The sequence below is a fragment of the Crinia signifera genome, chromosome 6, assembly GCF_055691185.1.
Source record: "Crinia signifera chromosome 6, ASM5569118v1, whole genome shotgun sequence".
Taxonomy (NCBI): Eukaryota; Metazoa; Chordata; class Amphibia; order Anura; family Myobatrachidae; genus Crinia; species Crinia signifera.
This window is the reverse complement of record NC_139222.1, coordinates 235,630,869-235,645,677: the sequence shown is the minus strand read 5'-3', so window position 1 is coordinate 235,645,677 and position 14,809 is coordinate 235,630,869. Positions and strand designations below refer to the sequence as shown.

At 46.4% G+C, this 14,809-nt stretch overlaps 1 protein-coding gene across 8 annotated transcripts in view; it reads left to right on the top strand.

Annotated features, from left to right (window-relative positions):
• Positions 1-14,809, top strand: part of ANK3 (ankyrin 3) — a 333,783-nt gene that overhangs the window by 223,878 nt on the left and 95,096 nt on the right. For all 8 annotated transcript variants that reach the window (XM_083149133.1, XM_083149134.1, XM_083149135.1 and 5 more), the window contains 2 exons: positions 3,186-3,281; positions 5,295-5,367. In XM_083149133.1, coding sequence (XP_083005259.1) covers positions 3,186-3,281; positions 5,295-5,367 — 169 coding nt within the window. The remainder of the gene's footprint in view (positions 1-3,185; positions 3,282-5,294; positions 5,368-14,809) is intronic.

The following is a 14,809-nucleotide window of genomic DNA, read 5'->3' as shown; positions in this document are numbered from 1 at the left end:
ACATTCTAGTTTGCAGGGGGATGCCAAAAACCCTACCACTGGCCATGTCTCCCCCTAATGGGGGTAGGGGAGGGTACCTCTGCATGACACCCACCTCTGCATGACCACTTTAAGTCCTGCATAAGTGTATGGGCACCAATGGAGTGGTCACTTCCTGCAGGTCACTGGGAAAGCACAGAACAGGGGATGTTAGGCAGAGAGTGGTCAGTTACAGCAGGTCACCAGGAAAGCACAGAATAGGGGATGTCAGGCAGAGAGTGGGCAGTTACAGCAGGTCACCAGGAAAGCACAGAATAGGGGATGTTAGGCAGAGAGTGGTCAGTTACAGCAGGTCACCAGGAAAGCACAGAATAGGGGATGTCAGGCAGAGAGTGGGCAGTTACAGCAGGTCACCAGGAAAGCACAGAATAGGGGATGTTAGGCAGAGAGTGGTCAGTTACAGCAGGTCACCAGGAAAGCACAGAATAGGGGATGTCAGGCAGAGAGTGGGCAGTTACAGCAGGTCACCAGGAAAGCACAGAATAGGGGATGTCAGGCAGAGAGTGGGCAGTTACAGCAGGTCACCAGGAAAGCACAGAACAGGGGATGTTAGGCAGAGAGTGGTCAGTTACAGCAGGTCACCAGGAAAGCACAGAAATGGGGATGTCAGGCAGAGAGTGGGCAGTTACAGCAGGTCACCAGGAAAGCACAGAATAGGGGATGTCAGCAGAGTGGTCACTTACAGCAGGTCACCAGGAAAGCACAGAATAGGGGATGTCAGGCAGAGAGTGGGCAGTTACAGCAGGTCACCAGGAAAGCATAGAATAGGGGATGTCAGGCAGAGAGTGGTCAGTTACAGCAGGTCCCCAGGAAAGCACAGAATAGGGGAGGTCAGCAGATAGCGGTCACTTACAGCCAGTGCCAGATTAAGCCTTCGGGGGGCCCGGGGTACTTTAGACAGGGGGGCCCCTTGCACTTGTCATTACTGGCCGCAAACTGCATGGAAGAATATTACACTGTCAAAACACAGAGTAAAGGCAGAATAAACTGGGTCAATGGGTAACTGCGGGGGATATATATATATATAAATATATATATAGAAAGCAAGAATCCTCTGGGGATAAGCACGTCACTGCAGCCAATATCATTAAGGCAAAAAGTTCCGTTTATTAGCCTCAACGGGCCGTTTCGGGGCACAACCCCTTTGTCAAGAGACTTAGCAAAGTCTCTTGACAAAGGGGTTGTGCCCGAAACGGCCTGTTGAGGCTAATAAACGGAACTTTTTGCCTTAATGATATTGGCTGCAGTGACGTGCTTATCCCCAGAGGATTCTTGCTTTCTATAATATACAGCAAAGGCACGCAGCATTGATTGGACGATCGTGGGGAGTGCCGGTCCTTCACCCTGGATATATATATATATATATATACACACACACACACACACACACACACACACACACACACATACATACAGTACACATACATACTTACCACATGAAAAGCCTGTGTTTGTCCTTCTGCACCTTACTCTGTAGGAGACCTCACAGTCCTAGTGCCGCCACTGATTAAAAACCCTCCCATGACTATGCTGCTGCTGCTATTCTCCATGGGCCTGAGAAGCATGTAATGAGCTCCACCAATCAGAGCTCAGCACAAACCTCTCAGCCTCTGCCCTCTGGAGCAAAGTGTCATGGGACTTAGTCAACTCCCAGTAATGCACAGCACACTTGTGCAATCAGTGTGCCTTGGCTCCTGATGCTCAGCACCATTAATCACTAAAAAAACAAAAAAAAAATCTTAAAAAAAAAAAATACATGCCAACACAGGGGGCCCCTAGCTAGAGGGGGGCCCAGGGGCACTGACCCCTTGTGCCTCCATTATAATCCGGCCCTGCTTACAGCAGGTCCCCAGGAAAGCACAGAATAGGGAATATACAGGGGTGGAGTCCTGGGGTGCACACTGGTAATGAGAGGTGCAACCCTGCGTAGACCTTTCAGTAGTACTGCATACAAAAACAAGGTTGCAGGTGCACAATGATAATAATCATTACAATAAAAGACAGAGGTATATATTCAATTGATGCCAGATCCTTTACGAAATTCTTTTGCCGGAATGGATCCGGCATCCATTATTCAATGCAGCAGCCAAATCCGACGTCGGATTTGGCTGCTGACTGATGCTCACCTGGCCAGCGCGGGGACTGCGTGAGCGCGGCAGCTGGAGCCAGGACGGGGCCGGGTGAGCTGCTCTAACCCAGCCCAGCGGCAGTGGGTAAAGGAGTCAGCGGGTGGTTACGGGAGGGTGGCGGTGGACAGGAGGATGGCTGCTCACCCCTGCTGTCCTCCCTGCCTTAATGAGGCATCTTTTTATGTCGGATTGAGATTGACGGAAACACAGCCAAAACCTTTCAGTTTGGGCTGTATTTCCGTCAAAAGCAGGTGGATTAGCAACTATTCCATCAATCCTCCTGCTTTTCGGCTGGTCGAAACATTTCGACCTCCCGAAAGAAAAAACAGAGAACATTGAATAGATCGGAACCCCTTTCCGATCTATTCATGTCAAAAACTGGCGTCTTTTTGGCAAGATGGCAGTTTCGACAATCATTGAATATATCCCAGAGAGTGGTCACTTACAGCAGGTCACCAGGAAAGCACAGAATAGGGGATGTCTGGCAGAGAGTGGTCACTTACAGCAGTTTACCAGGAAAGCACAGAATAGGGGATGTTAGGCAGAGAGTGGTCACTTACAGCAGGTCACCAGGAAAGCACAGAATAGGGGATGTCAGGCAGAGAGTGGTCACTTACAGCAGGTCACCAGGAAAGCACAGAATAGGGGATGTCAGGCAGAGAGTGGTCACTTACAGCAGGTCACCAGGAAAGCACAGAATAGGGGATGTCAGGCAGAGAGTGGTCACTTACAGCAGTTTACCAGGAAAGCACAGAATAGGGGATGTCAGGCAGAGAGTGGGCAGTTACAGCAGTTTACCAGGAAAGCACAGAATAGGGGATGTCAGGCAGAGAGTGGGCAGTTACAGCAGTTTACCAGGAAAGCACAGAATAGGGGATGTTAGGCAGAGAGTAGTCAGTTACAGCAGTTTACCAGGAAAGCACAGAATCGGGGATGTTAGGCAGACTGGTTTGGTGTGAGCATTTTCCTGGACTTTCAATTTATACCAGCACTGTCTCTTTCTTTAATGTGTAACAGAATGGTAACACCGCTCTCGCCATAGCTCGGAGGCTCGGCTATATTTCTGTGGTCGATACACTGAAAGTAGTGACAGAAGAGACACTGACTACAGTGGTAAGTAAAGAGTCGTAATTCATCACCACTAGGGATATTCAATGATGTCATATTTAGTGGCATTGGTTTATTTTTTTCATGGATATAATGACATGTTCTACTTTCTCCATTTCTTTAGTACAGTAGCTTTCTACACTGATTGATTTGTCCAGTTGATTTGTCCAGTTGCACCCTTCCCCCCCCCATACACTTATTCCCCTTTCATACCAGAAAATGCAGGGACCCACCCGGGAATATGGCCCAGTGGCACTGAGAAAGGGGAGGGGGTACTAACTACCCGGGCCCAGGTCTGGAGGATGGGCCCAGTGGGGCCCCCATTACCTGGCATCAGCAGACTGCAGCAGCTCTTCTCAACCCAACACATGCTGCTGTATGATTAAAGTTCTATATTTCCTGTATTTTATTTTAAAGGTGCATATCCATGCCTCCTGCCAGGCTCTCTACTGCCATGATGAGATGCTGGCAATTCCTGCAGACTCCTACTGCGGGCATTCATATATTGTCTGTGCGACAATCTGTGTAACAATATATTGTCTCACAGACAATATACGAATGCCCGCAGCTGCATCCAGTAATTGGCCATATGTATCACAGGGCACTGATCAGCATCAGTAATTGGCCATATGTATCACAGCAAACTGATCAGCATCAGTCATTGTCTATATGTATCATGGCACACTGATCAGCATCAGTCATTGGCCACATGTATCACATCACACTGATCAGCATCAATAATTGGCCATATGTATCACAGGACACTGATCACATCAGTAATTGTCCATATGTATCACAGCACACTGATCGGCATCATTAATTGGCCGTATGTATCACATGCAGGGCCGGCTCTACCACTAGGCAGCTCTAGGCCAGGGGCGTAACTAACTATTTAGCGCCCCCCCCCCCCCCCCGCCGCACTTTTATACGGCGCCCCCCACACACACACACACCTAACCTGCCCCCCCTTCTTACCCGCGGTCTGCGTCTCGCCCGGCTCTCTGTCGGGACCTTCCTGACGTCACGGTCCCGGCCGGCTCCTGCTGCTACAATGAAAACGGACTCTTAGAAAATGGCTGCCCCCATACTGCAGACAGAAAACTGTCTGCAGTATGGGGGCAGCCATTTTCTAATTGTCAGTTTTCATTGCAACAGGAGCCGGCCGGGACGGTGAGGTCAGGAGGGTCCCGACAGAGAGCCGGGCGAGACGCAGACCGCGGGTAACTATAGCCCCGCAGCCCGCCCGGCGGGCCCCCAATTTCTCTGCGACCCCCGCCACCGCGGGAGCTGCGGAGCTATAGTTACGCCACTGCTCTAGGCACCTGCCTAGGGTGCCAGCATCTGGGGGGGCGCCACCGAGTCTGAATCCAGGGATAGAGTCTGTTAACAATGCAGGTGCACCACCGAGCTCCAGTGGAAGAGAAACAGTCACACTTGGATCCCGCTGTGGGCCTGCACAGGTGCTGCTGTACATGCAGGTGCCCCTTCAGTGCTGTTAGTCCAGATGCAGGTGACTCCATTGTCTCTGGGAGTTACGCACCTGGGGGTAGTAAGTTGATGTATTGCCTAGGGTGCCAAGAAACCTTACACCGGCCCTGATCACATGACACCAGCACTGTCTGTGTACAAACATACATTGCAGCAATACTGACAAATGTAGCGTAGAGTAATTCCTTGTTATGGAGCTCTGTCAATGAAGCCTAATGCTAAAGAACTGAAATTGTTATTCTTAGAATTTCATAGAAATCTTGGAATTTAGTGTATACATGTCAAATGTCATTTCTTGTATATATGTCTGTGTTTGGTTAAAAAAAAATGTTTGAAGCACAAATCTCAGTGTCATAATAACTATTTTTAAACTCCAGGGATAGTTCCATCTGTTTTCCTTTTGGCAGCATTACGCCTATACTCCCAAAATATGTCATACTGCTACATTCCTACTATTCTGTAGTCATATTTGGCATGTTACTTCCCTGGCCTCACATAGGAAGCAATGTTTTCCCTCTTTTTATCCATCAGATGGTGACTGAAAAGCATAAAATGAATGTTCCGGAAACAATGAACGAGGTTTTGGACATGTCAGATGATGAAGGTAACGGAACAAACCTATATCCTTCCTTTTATCTGTGTCATCACCGAGTCCAGAAGTCTGGTTGTAGTTTTATTATCCAGAAAACGAGGAAGCATGAATCAGATCAATGTAAAACTGAAATCATGAGAGTTCTATTCATTCAGTTTTTAAGTTGGAAATACAAAAGCTTTTTATTTTATTTTTAAGGAAGTTTACAAAATTATTTGGAACCTTGAAGCCCGATCCTATTATATTTAGGGCCGGATTCAATTAGCCGTCCTAATCACTGTGAGCTTGAACCAATGGCCGGGGCTATTCAGCTGCACCGCGCAGGGCTAATTCAGGCTGGATCACAAAGCACATTTTTTCTTTAATGGACAAAAACGCGTGCACTGCAGTGGGGCAAATGTAACATGAGCAGAGAGAGTAAAGGCCCATACACACTGGGTGATTTTGAGCTGAAAGCAGCTCAGTTTTGCCGTTTGAGCTGCTTTCAGCTCAAAAGCTGCGCAGTGTGTACAGTTCTCTCCCGCATCATCGCCGTCCACCACTGCTCATCTGCTGGTGGACGGCTTTCCATAGCGTACTGCTATGGAAAGCCGTCCACCACCGGAAAAAATTGCTTTCAGAGTAAAGGTCTATACCAAGCCATGCACTAGTCTGGCCATATGCAGTGGGTAAATGCATCTGACCGTGTATGCTCTGGACAACAAAAGCTCTGTGTCCCCCCATCCCCTGGTACCTGGCCAGCGTAGGGATCCGGGCAGCGGGGTCCATGCACTGCTGGGGAGGCAGCGGGGTCCATGCACTGCTGGGGAGCCAGCGGGGTCCTTGCAGCGGATGGGCAGTCAGCGGCCGGGTCCCTGCGGCGGATGGGAAACTAGTAGCGCTACTAGTTCCGATCTGCCGCAGTGACCCCCGCCGCTGATTTCCCATTCGCCACAGGTACCCCACTGCCTCCCCAGCGCTGCATGGACCCTGCTGCTCGGATCCCCGTGCTGGCCAGGTACAAGGGGAGGGGGGGACCGGTGTGGGGGCCCTGGTGCAACTGCTCCTGTCGCCCACTGTATAATCCGCCACTGATGCTCAGTAAATGCCCCAACATGGTCGTTTTTGCAGGAGGATTGAGCTGCATTTTTGGGCCACGGTCCAAATATCACTATAGTTACTCCTCTGCTCTTGGCATATATTATTTGTTATGCAGGTTTTTTTTATTACCTTTATGAGATTTGCTGCTCATTAAACAAATGTTCACCACATGTAGAAGTGATGGGATATAGCTGAGACAGCAATGGCTGTTCCAATCCTGGAAGTGACCCAACAGGCTGCTGCAGGATGATCAGACAGACAGAGGACACACGTCATATGGGAAATTGTGGTGCTGTGAATGTTTGTGGATTACACCATGTTGATTACAATTCTTTAATGCTAACTTTGAATGGTTGTCTCAGTGCAGTAATGCATCACCCCATGCTGGTAACAAAATGAATACTGTCTTCATGGCCTCTGCAATGTAGATGAATCCATTTCTTGTGCATATATGTTTATACAGTATATGTATTGTATCGCAATATATCTTCTGTTCACACATTTTGTTTACTTGAATTACACAGTGCGTAGTGCCAATGTACCAGAGATTCTCAGCGATGCTGAGTATCTGTCAGAAGGGGATGAAGGTATATTGCTTTTTTAGCTGCAGTGTAATTAATTAACATTCAGCAGTAATTTGGAGCTCTCACAACAACAAGACTAAGGGTTATGTTATGTGTTTCCACCACTAGTGATAAAAACACTACAGAGCTACTATATATAGTATACAACTGTATCCAGTACAAAAAGGAATTGACCAAACACTCATAAACAAGTCATTCTTCCCAATAGTCCCCTACAGGATCCCAGGTGAGGGATGAGGTGGGCGTGGCAATGTGAATCGCATCATTGCCCCCACCTGATTCATGGTATTGTGCCGGCGGTATCGGGGTGGAAACATTACAGTGACATTTACAATCCAGAAATCATAGCACATGGCATCATTACATATTCTGAGCCGTCTGCTGCCAGGTCCATCAGGGCATGGTTTGCCAATGTAACATGTGTGACTTTATGCTAATACCCCCACAAGCCCTTCCCTGGAGCATACATGTGCTTCTGTATGTTCTAGAGCTAAGGTGCCCGCTTTGAGTGTCTCTAGACACTGTAATACCGCTGGATGCATCGTCAGACAGAGCCATCATCACAGCTTGCCCCATGGTACAAGTACAGCAAAATACAGGCACTATCACAACATGCCTGTAACACGTTCTGTCTTTTTGCCCTCAATTGCCACCCCCAGACACTGCCCAGCACACTTCCCTTCAAAGACACTTTGAATATTATGGAGTGAATTTATTACGTTTCTAAAAATGAAAATGAGAAGAAAAAAAAAAAGGTCATGTCGATGAGAGTTTATTGAGACTATTCCACAAGGAATGTTGCTATGGGCAACCAATTAAAATCTACATTTTATTTGTAGAATATACTAGATAGAATCTGATTGGTTGCCCATAGAAACATCCCATCTTAGTAAATTTCCACTTAAGAATCATCCCATAACGCAGTGGTTCCCAAACTTTTTTAAATCACGGCACCCTAGAGCATCAGAATTTTTTTCACGGCACCCCTAGGCCAAAATTTTCTTATTCTGTAAATTGTTTTGTATGTCATACATAGGTTTATTTATGGGTGAGGGACAGGATTAGCTTCTGTTTGTCCACATATTTTATTATTGGCAGCCCATAAGCAATGCTTTTGCCTTTTACATTGACCACAAATAATTTTAATTGGCATTGGACCACCAATCCTAGGCACCCCTGCAAGTGTCCTAAAGCACCCCAGGGAGCCTAGGCACACAGTTTGGGAACCACTGCCATAATGTATAGAAGTATAATCCTTATGTCTGTTCTCATATCCATAAATGAATATGATGGCATACAAAGACAACCTGCGGGTGTACAAATGCACAACTGGCAATAGGGACAGTTTTAGCTGCTCTGAACCATAATAGAAATATAGGGCCAACAAGTCTAATAGGGTGTGATATTCACAAAATGAAAGATACTGGGAGAGTTTTTCCTTTTAAAGCCGCAATCATTTACAGGGTAAAATCAACCTGTTTTTTTCAGATTAAGCCCTTCAGTAGTGGGTTTTTCTGGGGCAGGAGTACCTAAATAGGACAGGTTTTTCCTGTCCCAGAAAAAAAGTCCACTGATGGGGTAGATGAGTCCCAGCGCTCCCCTCCCCTCCTGTGACCCTGCAGCCCCTCTGCTCCAGCCGTCTCCAGCGGAGCTCCCCTGTCACTGCGGCCAGTGCCGGTCATAGCAGCACACTGACCGGCAGCAGGCTCGGGGATGATCGGGGCGGCTCGGGAGGACTCGGGAGCCCTAACACCCGAGCGATCCCGAGTCCCCCGAGCCATGACGAACATCCCCGAGCCTGCCGCCGTCTCTCCCGAAGTAATGGCGGCGGCAGCCGGAGCGAAGGGGGGGGGGGCACAGCAGTGGCGGTGGGGAGGGAGCGGCCTAGTGGGGGTCGCTAGTGAGGTGATGCGCTAGTGGTGCACACCTGCAGGCACCACTGGCGCACACCTGTAGATTTGAGGCATGCCCAGAAATTTTTCCGGGACTGCCCGCTGCGGCACCGCAGCTTGGCCCGGAAAATTTCCGGGACTGCCACTGAAGGGGTTAAGCGCCAGATGCACAAAGCTTCAAAAATGATAAAATGGAGAATGATAAACAACCAACCAATCAGCTGCTGCCTGACTTTTTTTCAAACCCAGCCTGTGACATGGCAGGTAGGAGCTGATTGGCTGGCTTTTATCACTCTCCATTTTTTCACTTTTGAAGCTTAGTGCATCTGGCCCTAATGATTGCCGCTTTAAAAAAATGCTCTTCCAAAATCTCTTTCTTTCTTATTCTCATGTCCTATTACATTTGGCCTCAAGTCTGTTGAATGCTGGTCCGCATCCTCTGGCTTCTGTCATGCCCATCTCAGATGCCTATTCATTGTCTCAGCCCAATATAGAATATTTAATATCTAAAGGATTTAAATCAGACCACAATGAGGTTTGGATGCTGTACTCAGCAGATGTAGAGTAACCAACGATCCTAACAATCCAGTTTATTGTTTTTAGAATTACTGGAGTAAAACAAAAAAAATCTGCTTGTAATAAAAAACAGCGAAAACAATAATCCTCCATTTTTGCATGTTGTGCTGTATTGTTATGTAAAACAAAAACCTGGTTCTTGTTTGTGTTGTGTGAGCTCCAAGTTACATACTACATTTGCAATGTATCTGTCTTCATAAGTGTGTATTTTCTTATTAAACCTATGAATTAACTCTGGTTTCTGATCCTAACCGTACAATGGCTTTTCTTTTTATGGCTGGTATTTCTCTGCTTTCTCAGTGGCCGATGTGTTCTTCCAATAGGGGGATCTATTCATGAAATAATCATTTTTAGTGTTATATGGGCCTACACACGTAGCGATGCTAGATCGCTCAGAACACTCAGCATGATCGCTCGGCACACATGGAGATGTCAGTGCTGTGCGCTGAACGATCTGTCAGTGCCAGTGTTCTCCGGTGAGAACACTGGCCCTGACCGATTTATATCCAGCAAACTGGATATGGTTCTCCTGGATAGCATCGTGCGTGGCCCACATTGCTGTGGCCCCTATACTCGGAGCGATATAGGGCATTATCTAAGTGGAAAGGGAAACTCTGTCACTCTGTTGACCAAGGGTGCGCCCCCAAAGATAATTACGATTTAATTTTGATAATTGTCTCAATTGGGATTTACATATACAGATGGAGTAGCTCTCAATGGGCTGCTCCTGGCGATAGAATTGGCAATCACCACTGTGCGCCATCTGACAGAAGGGGGTGCGTGCGCATGAGACGCTTGCACGCCCTGGTCTGTCAGAGCCCTCCGACGGCTCCCCGCTGCTCCCCCCCATAGCCCCCTGCAGCCCCCATCTGACTGGGACGTGCAAGCGGGGAGCAGATTTCCTGCCCATCTCCACTTCAGGGAGATGGGCAGGGGCGCCCGTACACCCTGCACCTATATAAATATACTGCTATATCGGCCCGGCACAGGTTGCAGAGATGCAGAACTCAAAATAATTTTTGCTGCTTTTAACCAGGTGATTTGCACATGTGCAGTAGAGATCGGGGAACAAGACACACGCGCCATATTCCTGCAGATTTTCCCAATCACCTAACTGGTTCACAGCTGTAGTCATTACTAACTGTCACATTTTCAAACCTGCTGCATTCATTCCTACTATAGATCCACAGGTTGCCTGAAAAAAACATGAACTATTAATAGATCTTGAGGACAGGATTGGCCACCCCTGGCCTAGATGTAACGTATGGTCCCATTATCATTGTTTCCAATGAGAACTACATAATGTTACATTTGAATTATCTGAGAATATTTTAATATCAATTTTAAGTAACAGGTAATTATACATTTTCATCCAATTACAGCACACACTGTGCACTGCTTTCCATCCGGAAACCAATTATATTGGTTTATAAATGATGTGCTCTCCCATGAAATGTCACCTAAATGGCACAAAATCCCCTTCTCAAAGATCTTTCATGTACTAGCTGAGTAGTATAATATATATTGTATTTTTGTAAATATTTATTACCAGTTATTTATATAGTGCTCACATATTCCGCAGCGCTTTATAGAGACTATTTGAACATTCAAATCAGTCCCTGCCCCAGTGGAGCTTACAATCTATATTCCATACCACATGTACACGCACACACACAGACATTCTAGGGTTCATTTGTTGGGAGCCAATTAGCCTACCAGTATATTTTTGGATTGTGGGAGGAAACCGGAGTACCCGGAGGGAACCCACGGAAGCACAGGGAGAATATACAAACTCCGCACAGTTAGGGCCATGGTGGGAATCAAACCCATGACCTCAGTGCTGTGAGGCAGTAATGCTAACCATTACACCATCCATGCTACTGAATTTATAGATCATGTATATATGTGGAATATAGCGGTTTTCATTAAATACAAATTAGAATTCTTCCAATGAAAGTCATGATCTCCTTGCCCCTGGTTCACTTAGTCTTACTTATGAAATACGTCTGCAAATTATTTTTAGGAATGAGATCATTTAAAATATAGGAAAAAATGTGTTAAGGAAACAGCGATTGCATTTTGGAGACTGCACATTAGTGCATTGGGAATACGAGACCAAAAACTGGTATTAACAGCAAATACAAGCAAGTCAGATCAGGGCACACCATATGGAGCAACGAGTGGTGACTTTAATCCTTCATATGGATTTAAATGTTTTGCTGGCACAAGTGATCTGTGTCCTGGACTGACTTTATCACAACTTTCATCAAATGAATTAGCTGTAATCAATATAGATCAATCTGTTTTCTGTATGCTGTAACATGTCCGTCACAATACTATTACAATGAGATAAATTGTTCATTCATTTGTGTAGCTGGAAACTTGCATTATACAAAGCTGCAAGGTGAAGATCTTTAGATACTAAGAGACTGGATAGAATGACAGCCATATGTTTGTCACTGATTGTGTAGCTGATAGATGTTTATGGTACTGATATAGGCATAGTGATTGGGCCGGTGTGGTCTGTGCAGAAGATCACTAGTTAACCTTACTGATAAGAGTTGTAAATGATAAACCTGGAGCTGTCCATACGCCAGCACAGCCTGGATTGTAGCTTCTGCTCACATTCCCCTCCAAGCACGCACAGCTGCAGTTTTTAGCTGGGGCTGTGAGATTAAATAAGGGAGTCACAGGAAAAATGGCAGCATGGAGCCAAGGACTGGGCATAGTTGTCAGTTGTGTACATATCTGTGTGCATTTTATTCTGCTCCTACGGCCAATTTATGAACCAGAACTGCCACTATTATGTGTCTACTTGTGTGCCAGGAGCATTGTCCAGACTTTGGGGGTTATTCAGTTTGCACGGGGAACCGATTTTTCACAACTGCACATGCGCATAGTGATTTATGCGCATGTCCAGCCGCTGTTAGATTATTCCCTGGGCGCTCGCACACAACAGTGCGGGTGAGGGGGTGTGGGGTGGAGGATCGGGGGGTGCGCCCATGGGAATGCCCAGCATTTCATGTGCTTCCCCATGAAAACACTGGGCGTTCTCATGGTGATTCCCCGATGGTGCTGCTAAACATCCATTTGCATGCCTACGGGGGGCAGGCGGCCCCGCGGGTGGTGTTTGGTGGACTCACAAGGCTTGCGAGTCAACCAGAAAAAGGGCTTTTGTGTGTGGAGGAGTGGTGTGGACTGAGCTAGTCCAGTCGGAACTGCCTGTTCTCAATAAAATATGGCTGCCAATGTAGTCAGCCATATAGGCCTATGTATAGGAGGTTTCTACTACTCGCTCTCCACATCTCCAATATAAAGATGCTGACATTCTGGGGAGCACTTAGATCATTTCATACCTCATGTTCCACAAATCACAATGTGTGTGAGTGAATCTGCAATGGTGAAAATGGGCGCGTAAGTGTACAAATATTATGGAGCTTATTTGAGCTTTTAACCTTTATATGTGGACAGTTGCTGAAAGCAAATATTGTCTTTTGCTCTGGCCTGTTCTTGTGTCCTCACTGAGTAGACCACACCCTCACATAACTTTACTCATGTCAATGACTGTATGAATGATAGGGACACTGTCTGCGGTCACCTTTATCCTGCTGCATTAGCCACTTCCTCCTTTCCCTCCTACACTGTGTATTCCACAGTTGGAGGAGACCTAAAGGGAAGCACAGCTAGAAAGCACTACAAGAACAACACACGTGGGACAGACAAATGAAAGCTTTTTGAAGAGCACAGTAGGCAAGCAGGAAACACTGTAGGGAGCAGCAGTGGAAGAATGCATATGGCCCAAGGGAAAGAAAGATTATACACAGGGATCATAGGTCCACATTCAGTACAGTGAGCTGTTCTCAACTTGGGATCTTACATTTGCATCCTCCCCACTCTTTTAGGTGTTACTAAGCACCATAGACGAACAACCTAGCTATTTAGGGATTGCCTCCTAATTACAGAAAAAACAAAACCATGTGTTCTGCTGATTAAAGGGTTTTAATTTGTTGTTAGATGACAGGACTTTGCCCTAATTGAAGGCTGCTCCCTTCTCTGTGTGAGATCGGTGTTACTGCTGAACGATGACACTGAGCGGAATCTTGGGTCAAGTCCAACTGTCAGATCTGCATGAATGTAGCCGGACAAGGTGCTTAAGGCAGTGGTTCCCAAACGTTGTGCCCTGGCTCCCTGGGGTGCCTCGGCGCACTTGCAGGGGTGCCTTGGTTTAGTGGTACAGAACCAATTCAAATTATTTCTGGACATGTAATAGGCAAAATCAGTGCTTGTGCCTTCCAATTTTAAAATCTGTGGATAAACAGAAGTGAATTCTGTCCCTCACCACAGGGGTGGCGTGATAAATATTCTGATAATCTAGTGTGCCGTTATGCAAAAAAGTTTGGGAACCACTGCCTTAAGGGATTGGTGTAAGACCCAAAAGAACACTGTTTCATCACAGGTGACTTTTCTTCTTGTGTATAGTTTTAAAGACATATGGATCTGTGTAGCATTGCATACAAGTCAGCAGTATTACACTGTGTGAATGTAACTAAGGGCTGTTCAGTAGATAGTAAACAAAACTCATCTTTTAGACATTAAACTTAAACTTTTTCTTATCTCCCTGTTCATACATAAGAAAATTGCAGTGACATGACAGATTTCATTGAGTTTTCTTATTTCTTTGCATTTATTTCTGATGCAGCCCCCATAATTCTATACTTACCTAATTTTCAGATCTCTCCTCCGGGAGAAGCCCATTGGATAGATGACGCTGAGTGGAGGTGGGGCTCAGTGCTGCATGTCATTATTCCCCGCCATTTAATGGGCAATGGCGCGATTCTCAGGTTGACGGTGAATGAGTGGGGCCAACAGAATGTCATTTGCATAAAATCAAGTGGTAATGGCCCCACCCCTCACAAGTGACCCCAGTAAACCTCCTTGAACCGCTCCCACCACTGGGAGGGGGGCCGAGCCATAGGTTGGCCGGGCAGCAGGTCCAACCGCCGGCTCAGGTCCGATGCAGACAGGACCGAGCATTGGACCCGACAGGGACATCAAACTCAGTGTATGGGCACCTTTAGATCCTTTCAGATCACCAATAAGTTATCTATATGGCATGTAAAAAGGCAATCTGAAAAACATTATTGTAAAAAAAACAATTTGATTAGCAAAACAAACAAAGAAAACAATGAGCCTGATTGAAAACAAAGGGTTTTGTTTCCAACAGATCTAGTAAACAATTGATGTCTGGAACTTTATAATGTATATTATGTTGCAGCAGCGATTCTACTGCCTGGAATCCTTCTTTATAAGGTATATTTGTAT